This window comes from Euprymna scolopes, chromosome 26 (genome assembly GCF_053919585.1).
Source record: "Euprymna scolopes isolate OS-2025 chromosome 26, ASM5391958v1, whole genome shotgun sequence".
Lineage (NCBI taxonomy): Eukaryota > Metazoa > Mollusca > Cephalopoda > Sepiida > Sepiolidae > Euprymna > Euprymna scolopes.
This window is the reverse complement of record NC_136507.1, coordinates 96,869,530-96,881,551: the sequence shown is the minus strand read 5'-3', so window position 1 is coordinate 96,881,551 and position 12,022 is coordinate 96,869,530. Positions and strand designations below refer to the sequence as shown.

Genomic DNA, 12,022 nt, shown 5'->3' with positions numbered 1-12,022 from the left:
AAGAAACTGTCTTTTTTAATTTTTTTTTTTTTTTTATGAAGCCATGGTCATAAAACCATAAGCAATAGGCAGAGGTTACTAAGCTAATTAGAAAATGCATAAAACTTAGGACCGTCATGATAGTTGAACAATATAGAACTCTAAAAATGTGACAGTGATTCATGTTCATTCACACAATTTTGAGGCAGCACATTCAGGACTGCAGAACACAATGCGAAAGGAGATTGTTGGTACATCTCTGGGCAAAAACTGGTGTGATTATGCAGAATGTATATCGTCCCAAGTTTGGCCTGTTCAGCTGCAGCACAGGGCAGCATTTAAGCATTATAGTAGGGGCAAAAACCATGAAATAATCTGTAGTCAACAGAAGCAACCGTTACATTCTGGCAAGTAAACAGTAGATCTAATCCAAACAGATCATATAATATCAGATAGTTGTAGTGAGAGGTGTTGGTATGAGTTGTAGTGAGAGGTGTTGGTATGCGTGTTGTGTGTACAAATATTGAGATCAATTTTACTGCATGTATTTTTTATTCTTCCAATGAAAAATGTAAAAAAAAAAAAAAAATAAACTAAAGGGATTATATGTAAATTTGGTACCACACTTATCAGGATAGGTAAGAGAAACAGGTTTAACATGGCACTGCAAAGGCTTGCTGAGTAAAAATGTAAATCATTTGTAAAAAAAAAAAAGGATAGATCTAATCTACCTCTAGTGTTTTCATTTCTTGCACCGTATTGTGAAGATAAGCAACCGCTCTCTCAGCAATCTCCCAAGGCCGATTCAAAAGAGACAACAATGCACACTGCCGAGAGAAAAGATAATTGCGAAACTCCAACAGGCTGGCTTTATTCTGCTTAATCAGATCTCGTTTCTCCCAATTTAGTGCTTTCGTGAGACAGATGCCAGCCCATGTCGTACAAGGTTCCACAAATGGCGTCAACCAATCGACAGTTTCTAGATAAAGTGAAAATAAAAATCATCATAATTATAATACAAATACAATCAAAAGATGAAAAAAATGTGATTTATTAGCGAGGGTACCTGGCATTGCCCGGGTGTTTGGAGGTGTAAAAGAAAAAGAAAGTGTTAGTAGGAAAAGGAGGCTCGAACCCGTGACAGACTCAAAGGTGGAAAAGAAAGTGAAAGAAAACGTAACATCTTACCGCTATGCTACAAAGCCATAGGAAGTGAAAAGCATTCAAATTTAGCGATGCCAATCAAAAAGTTGACTTGCTAAATGAATACGCAGGTGCAGAAATAAGCGTTGGCTGAAAGTCAGTTCAGCTTTTCGCTGTTTCATCCATTTGTTTCCCCACGATGTTGGGGAAAACCAGCTCCCCACAAAAAGGGAGTGTCCAAATGAATAGCAATTGTCTGATATGAGGGGTTTCCCCCCACATTGATCAAAGCTAATTGCTTTTTGAATGCCCTGGCATGAAAGGCCAGGAAGCTGCCTTCGCTTTCGATCCAGTTTCGCTTTTATACGAAAAACATGAACAAACACGCGAGAGTATGGAATATCGTGAATTTTATAAAAGTTGATTAAAATAAATCTAGAGATGACGTCCCTTTGCAAATCGTAGATATTATAATCTACGGAGTATATAAAAAGTTCTAAAACATAGTACCCCCCCAGCTCCCTGAGAACCCTGGCAAAAAAGAGCCTTTGCTGGACATACAAAAATGCGCGCAGCTGTTTTGTCTTATATATATATATATATATATATATATATATATAAGGTGCAGCAAACTAAATATTATGGTATCCATTCGATGCACAATTAGAGATTAATATTAAATGGAAAACTGAGCAGAAATTCAACCATCAATTTCAAAAGTTTAATCGTGTACAATTTTTTTTTTTTCTTTTTAGTTCTTACATTAAAGATATTTTTTTAAATAATTTCTGTATTTTGATGCAAATATAAATATTTTTTGTTATAAATTTTTTTATTTCAATAAACAATCGATCAATAGTAAAATAAAAATAAATAATCTGTATATCACGTTTGAAACGAGAATTCATATAGGTTGTGGGATAATATAATAAACATAGCATTGCCTCAAACGATAGGGAGATGTGCTGGAACATCCAAATGATCTTTCCAAACTCGTTCCTATAAGTAACTATCATCTGTCCAATAAAGTATCGGAACCATGGACCCCTTCAGTAAACTGTCGCATTTGTTATTTTTTCTGGATCTCCAAGGATTGAACTTAGAATCTCAGCCAAAAAATTACCTTGGCTACAAAGCCAACAGAAAATATTTGAAATGGTCTTTTCCCTATTGACTGAATAATGGCTGATGTCCTGTGCAGTTCTAGGAGGTCTATCCTCCCAGGCTTTAAGTTTATTGCTTACTGCCGAGGCACCCTTACTGGAGAATGCTGATGGGGCTGTTCAGGCAATTTTAAATAGGCCAGAATGCTCCTCGTTCAAGGACGCTGGCTTAACTCTTTCCCACCTTCCAACCTTGTGTCTCATCTTTTTGTGGGGAAAAAGAAGTAACACCTCTATGTACAATTCACAAATACAACAAAAAAATAAGTTTTCATGAGAGTCAAATCATTATCATATCCAGTTTCACGTGCTGGACAATTCAAAGTTTTAAAATAAAAAAAATACAAATATCCACAATTTTTTTTATTTTAATGAGAGCCATAAAGACAAGAGGCGACACAAGGACATCTACACACCTATCCAAAAGACTAGTTATGAAAATTGTATTTTAAATATAGAACTGACTCAAATTAAAAAGTACTAATACATACTATAAAAAAAAAAGAAAAAAAAAAGGGAAAAATCATAAAATTTTACATTTTTTAAGGCAGTTTGGCATTCAAAAACTGTATTTGGCCTTTTTCAAGCCAAATTTAAAAAATTTGGCCATTTTTGAGCGTAACATATGGACTACGGAAGGAACAAGCAGAATATTACATAGATGAATCAGGTTTATAAAAGGTAAGAAATTGCTGCAAAGAAAACGGAATATCATATACTCACCTCCTGCTGCATGATTGAGCAAGAACTGAGTGAATAAGGCATCAAGTTCGTCATACTGGAGAAGGCTGTCGTCATATATACCAAGCATTTCAAACATGAAAGACAGTTCCTCCTAAAAAAAGAAAAAAAAAAAAAAAAAAAAAAAGTGAAGCATGCATAGTCCTCCATGAGTGCACAGTGCATAAAAAAAAAAAAAAAATGACTAAGCTTCAACCTTTGTACCAGCGATGAAATATTGCATCCCTCTGCCTGTTTTACAAATTTTTTAATGGCGGATACTCCGACGAACTACAAGCCCTTGTGCTCTTTCAACGTAAATACACTCAACAAACCCAACAATCAGCAAAATCCCACCCCTACACAGTAGAAATCCCTAGATGTAAGAAAGCCTTCTACTCTAATAGTTTCTTCCCCAGAACTACTAGACTTTGGAATTCCCTTTCGGTTTCCTGCTTCCCCAACTGTACTGACATGCAGAAGTTCAAGTGTAATGTAAACAGACATCTTGCTACTCAACTCCCTACATTGTATCTCTGCAACTTATGTCCCTGATAGTAGCCCCCACAGTGGTACTGTGCTTGTTTGGAGTAAAAAAAAGATTTTTGCAGAAATTAAAATTATTTTGTGTTACTAATTTAATTAAATAAGATTGTTTTTAGTTATTAGACTTTCCCACGCCAAGAAAATCCTATATCTTTACAAAAGCCACTATTTGCCAATGCATGTAGTATTGCTGCCAAATCTCTCTCTTGGTGCATCCAACACAAGTCTCTTACTCTTAGACAGGGTCTAAAAAAAGTCTTCAATCTAATAGGTCCCACACTATCGGTCAAGCTTCAACCCCTGTTCCATCACTGCAGAGGAGAGAGAATCAGAGAGAACTCAGTCGTTTACGGTCTTAGATGTGCTACCATAGTTAGTAGTATCATCAGCATAGATGTCTACGAATGATGTAAGGATGTGATTTGGAAGATCATTAATATAGATCAGGAAGAGAGTTGGGCCCAGGATGGACCCCTGAGAGACTCCAGCATTAATACTAAGAGCTTCTGATTTCTGCCCATCAACCACTACTCTTATGAACCTATCAGAGAGAAATGATTTAATAATTGAGAAGACATTTCCAGCTATACCGTAGCTGGAGATCTTGTGAAGTAAACCTTTATGCCATACTCTATCAAAGGCTTTTGATATGTCAAGAGCAATTGCCCTAGAAAGGTAGCCTCCGTCGAGAGATTCCCTAATCCTAAGAGATATAACTGTAAGCACATCTGCTGTAGATCTAACAGAACGGAAACCATATTGCGTGTCACTAAGAAGGTTATTTTTGCTAAGATGGTTGATTACTTCTCTATTTAACACAGATTCCAGCAACTTACTCATGACGCACAGGAGACTTATTGGCCTGTATTTTGAGGAAGATGAGTGATCACCTGAATTCTTAAATATGGGGCATACTGATGAGATTTTCCAGGGTGACGGGAAGCAATTCTCCTTAAGACAACATTTAAACAGTTTTGTAAGGATGGGCGCAAGTTCTGGTTGAAGTCTTTTGAGTACTATAATTGGAATACCGTCAGGGTCGGTTGCTTTACTGGAATCAAGGTTTTTGATTAGCTTGGCAACATCACGTACAGATATTTGTATATCACATAGCATATTTTCTGATACAGGAGGAAATATTGGAGGTTGGCAGCCTTGGTCGCAAAGGTTAGAATTAGTTGCAAAGTTCTTGGCAAAGAGTTTGGCTTTGTCTGATGCTGACGAGATTACCTCAGGTCCATTTATGAGAGTTGGGATAGAGCACATGCTTCTGTTCAGGATTCTGTTTGCTATTTGCCAAAACTGGTGGTAACCAAGCCGCTGCTCAGCTACTTTGGACTTGAAGGACTGAGCATACAACTCTATTGCGTTCTTTATTACTTTTTTACAGTGGTTTCTGGCAGTTCTGAAAGCGGCTTTAGTCTCAGTACATCTATTACGTTGGAAGCAACGTGTGACAAATACGCAGTAAGCCATTTGAAGGCATCTTCTAAACGAGCGTAAAGGAGAAAGTAAATTTCATCATTTCTATTTTTGTATCGGCGGTTGGCAAAGTTTGAGAAGAGATCCCTTTTCATCATCTTTGTTTTAGACTTGTTGGCGACGTGAGTGGGAAGAGGAGGGGTGGACGCGTGATGACCTACCCGAAAATACAGGCAGTTGAGCAGTCACCTTGGGTGCGAACGAACGGTCATCCCTGCTACTACAAGCCGTGAACGTATGTCATGAGAAAGAGACGGAAAAGAAAAAAAAAACAACCAAATCAAAAACGTATTATATTCGGGTAAAAGAACCGAAAACCTTCCATTGAGCGCTAAAGGGCTGGAGCAGAACTGAAAGAAAAGACGGGAGACACGGGGACTCTGTGTATTATCTTGGAAGGAATAACGGCACTGAGTCGTTCACGAAAACTTTGTGTTGTCTTGCCGGACTACATCAGAAGGAAAGACAACAACTACAATGACTTGTTCATAAGGACTATCTGAGTTGTTGCTAAAAAGAGAACACCAATCCTTCGTCCATAAAAAAAAAAAAACTGTCTTATTCCTTGCTGGAGACGCTAGCTGGATTATACCCCAAAGCGGTCGCCATTGTGAGTCATCCCCTTTTTCTTCTCTTGTCTTGTTTTTGCCAACTGCTAAAATTGTTTTCTCCCTCTGCTCGTATTAATATCTTAAGTTTAATCCCAACCCCCATTTATATGTTATCTTTATTTTTTTGTTTATTTGTTTATTTGTTTAATAAATTCTCATTTTAAAATCAACCTTCGGTCCTTCGAGTTGTCTCTGCTTGCTTTGTTAACTTTCTGCGTACGGTGTTCCAACCAGAAGAATTCCCCCTCCCCACACACTTTTGTTAACCCCTGAACGAGCCAAACCCAGACATATTTTTATTTATTTTTTTTTTAGCATTGTCACGCGAACGCAATCGTAGTCCCCAGCGAAAGCCGGTCGTGACAAGCTTGGGGGCGTCGTCCGGGATTCTTTTTCTTCTGTTTACTGGAACTTCGTGGGTAGAGGCGAAGCGGGTGCGAGACAACGAAAAACATAAAACCGAAATGTCTGTAGTAGAAACCTTTTTAAATTCTCCCACATTCGAGGCACTTTCTAGATTAAAGAAAGATAGTATTATTGATGTAGCAACAGCATTAGGATTAGAGCCTAAGCGCTCGATGAGAAAACCACAACTAGTGAAAATAGTTGCAGAGCACATGGTCGATAACGATATCTTTGAAGAAGATGTATTGGACAATCTTGTGTCAGACTCGCCTGGACTCTCACATGCCCAAATTGAGCTTGAGAGAATAAAAATCGAGACTAATAAAGCTATTGAAATGGAAAAGGCTAGGGTAGAGTTAGAGAAGGCTAAAATGGAGCAAGAGACCAGACGCCAAGAAATTGAAGATAGGAGAACCTTCCATAGTGAGAGGCGAAATGAGTTCGACCTCACTAAACAGGTTAGACTTGTGCCAGCGTTCAACGAGGCTGATGTTGACAACTATTTTCAACACTTTGAGAAAATCGCATCAAGCCTGAACTGGCCACTGGAGACCTGGACTTTACTTCTACAAACAGTATTAAAGGGTAAGGCTCAGGAAATATATGCGTCGCTGTCAGCAGAGGATTGCGCTGACTATAACATTGTAAAGTCCGCAATCTTAAGAAGCTATGAAATGGTCCCAGAAGCATACAGACAGAAATTTAGGGGCCATAGGAAGGATGAGAAGCAAACGTTTGTTGAGTCCTTTCGTCAGAAAGAAGTCTACTTTGATAGGTGGTGCGCAGCTAAGAGCGTGGGTACAGACCACGATAAGCTAAGGCAGCTGATGCTGATGGAAGAGTTTAGGCGATGTGTCCATGACGATCTCAAAGTCTATTTTAACGAGAGACAAGTGGATACAGCCTATGAAATGGCCACCCTCGCGGACGAATATGCGTTGACGCATAAACGAGGCAAGAGTAGGTTGAATGACCCGTTCGCTGACGGAAGCGGCACTAACCCCAGAATGGCGGCTAGCGCTGGTCCGAGCATGAGGTCGATTCAGACCAACAACCGCAACCGACCAGACAGCTTAACCCATAAGACCCATTCTCCGAATAGTCAACAGGCGGAGAGATGGAAAACGCTAACGTGTCACTACTGTGGAAAGGTAGGGCACATAGCAGTGAATTGCTCAGCGAGGAAGAAAGATGCGGAAAACAGGGGTGCGCCCTCGAATAAACCGCAAGAGTTTATTGCGTCGCATAGAAGCCTCGCAAAAGTAGACACTGACAAGATCCGAGAGGAATATAGACCCTTTGTCTCGGATGGTTCGGTGTGCTCTGTGGGTGAGCCCACAGAGAAGATGAGGATAAAAATATTAAGGGACACGGGAGCAACCCAGTCATTAATATTGAGTAACCACATGCCGCGTAGGGCAAATACTGCCACGGGCGAAAGGGTAATTATACAGGGAGTCGGAAACGGCTTTGTTAGCGTTCCACTCCATAAAGTGACCCTCGAGTCTGACATAGTATGTGGTACTATAGAGGTCGGAGTGGTCGATGATCTGCCCATGAGAGGCATAGCGATGCTACTTGGCAATGATTTGGCCGGAAAAAAAGTATCACCCCCACCCTTAAAAGTGGCAACAGTGTCAAGCACACCAGCAGGTGCAGATAAGGCAGGGGACAGTGATGCTGGAGTATACCCAGCATGTGTGGTGACTCGGGCGAGGGCCCAAAAGGAGGCCAGAGAAAAACGTGCTGAAACAAGCAGCGCCGGTAGGGGAACTGAAGTCGTCAACCTTTCCCAAACATGTTTAGGTCACGAGATAGACCTGAGTCCTAAACTTAAAGAGACCCCAGACAAAAACCCCAGCACCGGGGATGAACAAGTAGTTGGGGAAACCTCAGTCTCATGGACGTCAGTCGCCCATGAGCAGAGAAAAGACTCCGAAATCGCCCCGCTTTTCAGAGAAGCACTGGACGAAGAGGAGCTGGACAAGGTACCATCCGGGTACTTTGTCAAAGATGGTACATTGATGAGGAAGTGGAGACCCTCACATACACCTGCCCTCGAGGACTGGTCAACTGTACAACAGTTAGTCTTACCCAGAGGATATAGGGAGAAGGTGCTAAGGACAGCCCATGAGACACCCATGGGAGGCCACATGGGTATCCGAAAGACACATGACCGGATTACCAGGCACTTCTATTGGCCAGGGATCCGTAGGGACGTGGCGAGGTATTGTAAAACTTGTCACACCTGTCAAATGGTGGGTAAGCCAAATCAGCGAATCCCCAATGCCCCCCTCCATCCGATTCCTGCATTTGAGGAACCATTCTGTCGGATCCTCGTCGATTGTGTTGGCCCCCTTCCGAAGACTAAACGCGGGAACGAACATATATTAACCATTATGTGTGCGTCGACTCGATTCCCTGAAGCGATACCTCTTAGGAATATATCGGCTGGAAAAATCACCAAAGCTTTGATCACCTTCTTCTCCATGGTTGGACTGCCGAAGGTAGTGCAATCCGACCAGGGATCAAACTTTATGTCAAAAGTGTTCCAGCAAGCCATGAGTAGCCTGGGTATTACGACTGTAAAATCCAGTGCATACCATCCCCAATCACAGGGATCCCTAGAACGCTTCCACTCAACTTTGAAGAGCGTGGTACGGACATATTGCTTCGACCATCACAGTCACTGGGACGAAGGCCTTCCGTTCTTAATGTTTGCAGCACGGGATGCTACTCAGGAGTCGCTGGGATTCAGCCCGTTTGAGCTCGTCTTCGGCCATTCGGTGCGTGGTCCCCTGTCACTGCTGAAAGATAAATGGATGCAGGTGAGCCGCGAGAATAGATCACTGCTCGACTATGTATCACGTTTCCGGACACGATTGCAAGAAACAAGCGAGATCGCTCAAGAAAGGCTCAAATCGGTCCAGGGAAAGATGAAAAGGCGGTATGATCGGAACACCATCCCGCGAACTTTCGAAGTCGGAGACAAGGTCTTAGTCTTGTTACCCATATCTGGTCAACCCCTAAAAGCCAGATTCCACGGTCCGTATGAGATTGCCCGAAAGGCTAGCGATCTTAACTACGTCGTTAAAACGCCGGACCGCCGCAAGGCCACCCAGATGTGCCACATAAACATGATTAAACCTTATTACCAGAGGGACGAGGGTAACCCTGTCCTTGCCATTGTTAGACCTGACTGTGGACACAGCCAGACTAATACCCCTGAGGAATCCATAGGAAAAAGTGACCATCCTATGAGATTGCGAAATTCTGACATTCTCGCCGACCTCACGCCTATGGTCATCCATCTGGACTGTAACGAGGAGGAGGAAATGATAAACCTCATTAGGGATTTCCGTGAGTTATTCCCGGATACGCCCAAACAAGTGACCATCACCAAACACGACGTGGACGTTGGAAATGCTACCCCCGTCAAGCAACATCCCTATCGCGTCAACCCCCAAAAGGCGGAAGTGATACGCCAAGAGGTGGAGTACATGCTTGAGCATGGAATTATCAAACCAAGCCAGAGCAGTTGGTCATCACCATGCATCCTAGTCGCTAAGCCGGATGGCTCGGTTCGGTTCTGTACGGATTACCGTAAGGTGAATACCGTCACAAGGACAGACTCACATCCTATTCCGAGGATGGATGATTGCATTGACAGAGTGGGGAGGGCGACTTACATCACCAAGCTGGACCTGTTAAAAGGATATTCGTGTGTACCCCTCACTGAGCGCGCCAAGAGCATTTCTGCGTTTGTGACCCCACAAGGACTTTACCAATATCGGGTTATGCCGTTTGGTATGAAAAATTCCCAGGCAACATTCCAAAGGATGATGAATCATTGCCTGAGGGATTTGCCTAACGTCGAAACCTACATCGACGACATTGTCATATACAATGACAATTGGCCTGATCATGTCGCATCCTTAAGGAAAGTGTTCAACCAACTCTTACAGGCAAACCTCACTATCAATTTATCAAAAAGTGAGTTCGGAAAAGCCGAAGTAACCTATCTAGGGCACACTGTGGGATACGGGAAGATATCCCCAATCAACGCTAAGATCCAAAGCATCTTAGATGTCCCAGCCCCGACTAATGTTAGAAGCCTGAGGCGATTCCTCGGTATGGCCGGTTACTATAGAAAGTTTTGCCGGAACTTTTCTGACGTTGTGTCACCCCTCACCCAACTGTTGTCTAAAAAGTCCAAATTCATATGGACCTCTTCTTGCCAGAAGTCTTTTGAACAGATCAGATCGCTATTATGCTCCGATCCTGTGCTGAGGGCTCCCGACTTTCAACAACCTTTCCGCTTGGCTATTGACGCCAGCGACCATGGTATCGGTTCAGTTCTACTCCAAACCGATCCTTCTGGTATTGAGCACCCTGTGAGTTATTTCTCTCGGAAGTTCAACTCATGCCAGAAGAACTATTCTACTGTAGAGAAGGAAACTTTAGCCCTCATCCTCAGTCTACAGCACTTCGACGTATATATATATCATCGTCGAGTCAGCCGACCATCATATACACAGACCACAACCCCCTTACATTTCTACATCGAATGAAGAGTAAAAATAGAAGGCTATTAAGTTGGAGTCTGTTCCTACAGGAATATAACCTGGACATCCAACATATCCGAGGCGTCAACAACTTGTGCGCGGACACCCTATCTCGTGTCTGATATGCTCAAATAGAATTCCCGTGAGTAGCTTCAATAGCAGTTAAAAAAAAAAAAAAGGAAGTCTAGTTAGAACTAAACCGGTCCCCAGCATTCCGAAAAAGTACTACAGGTAGTCCTTTTTCGTTTTTTTTGGTAGGGAGGTGTGACAAATACGCAGTAAGCCATTTGAAGGCATCTTCTAAACGAGCGTAAAGGAGAAAGTAAATTTCATCATTTCTATTTTTGTATCGGCGGTTGGCAAAGTTTGAGAAGAGATCCCTTTTCATCATCTTTGTTTTAGACTTGTTGGCGACGTGAGTGGGAAGAGGAGGGGTGGACGCGTGATGACCTACCCGAAAATACAGGCAGTTGAGCAGTCACCTTGGGTGCGAACGAACGGTCATCCCTGCTACTACAAGCCGTGAACGTATGTCATGAGAAAGAGACGGAAAAGAAAAAAAAAAACAACCAAATCAAAAACGTATTATATTCGGGTAAAAGAACCGAAAACCTTCCATTGAGCGCTAAAGGGCTGGAGCAGAACTGAAAGAAAAGACGGGAGACACGGGGACTCTGTGTATTATCTTGGAAGGAATAACGGCACCGAGTCTCGGAAGTTCAACTCATGCCAGAAGAACTATTCTACTGTAGAGAAGGAAACTTTAGCCCTCATCCTCAGTCTACAGCACTTCGACGTATATATATATCATCGTCGAGTCAGCCGACCATCATATACACAGACCACAACCCCCTTACATTTCTACATCGAATGAAGAGTAAAAATAGAAGGCTATTAAGTTGGAGTCTGTTCCTACAGGAATATAACCTGGACATCCAACATATCCGAGGCGTCAACAACTTGTGCGCGGACACCCTATCTCGTGTCTGATATGCTCAAATAGAATTCCCGTGAGTAGCTTCAATAGCAGTTAAAAAAAAAAAAAAGGAAGTCTAGTTAGAACTAAACCGGTCCCCAGCATTCCGAAAAAGTACTACAGGTAGTCCTTTTTCGTTTTTTTTGGTAGGGAGGTGTGACAAATACGCAGTAAGCCATTTGAAGGCATCTTCTAAACGAGCGTAAAGGAGAAAGTAAATTTCATCATTTCTATTTTTGTATCGGCGGTTGGCAAAGTTTGAGAAGAGATCCCTTTTCATCATCTTTGTTTTAGACTTGTTGGCGACGTGAGTGGGAAGAGGAGGGGTGGACGCGTGATGACCTACCCGAAAATACAGGCAGTTGAGCAGTCACCTTGGGTGCGAACGAACGGTCATCCCTGCTACTACAAGCCGTGAACGTATGTCATGAG

At 42.2% G+C, this 12,022-nt stretch overlaps 2 protein-coding genes across 2 annotated transcripts in view; one reads left to right on the top strand and one right to left on the bottom strand.

The window, feature by feature from the left end:
• Window positions 1–12,022, bottom strand: part of LOC145248295 (trafficking protein particle complex subunit 10-like) — a 94,738-nt gene that overhangs the window by 61,373 nt on the left and 21,343 nt on the right. The window contains exons 6-7 of the mRNA XM_080110173.1: window positions 3,009–3,120; window positions 711–958 (exon numbers count right to left, since the gene is read on the bottom strand). Of these exons, the coding sequence (XP_079966299.1) occupies window positions 711–958; window positions 3,009–3,120 (360 nt within the window). The remainder of the gene's footprint in view (window positions 1–710; window positions 959–3,008; window positions 3,121–12,022) is intronic.
• LOC145247779 (uncharacterized) lies at window positions 5,563–10,620 on the top strand. The gene has a single exon (XM_080109421.1). It carries the CDS (start codon window positions 6,109–6,111, stop codon window positions 10,618–10,620), a length of 4,512 nt encoding a protein of 1,503 aa, XP_079965547.1. The 5' UTR covers window positions 5,563–6,108.

What these genes read in the sequence shown, in the direction of transcription:
- LOC145247779 (XM_080109421.1), top strand. Translation starts at nt 6,109, where the DNA reads ATGTCTGTAGTAGAAACCTTTTTAAATTCTCCCACATTCGAGGCACTT.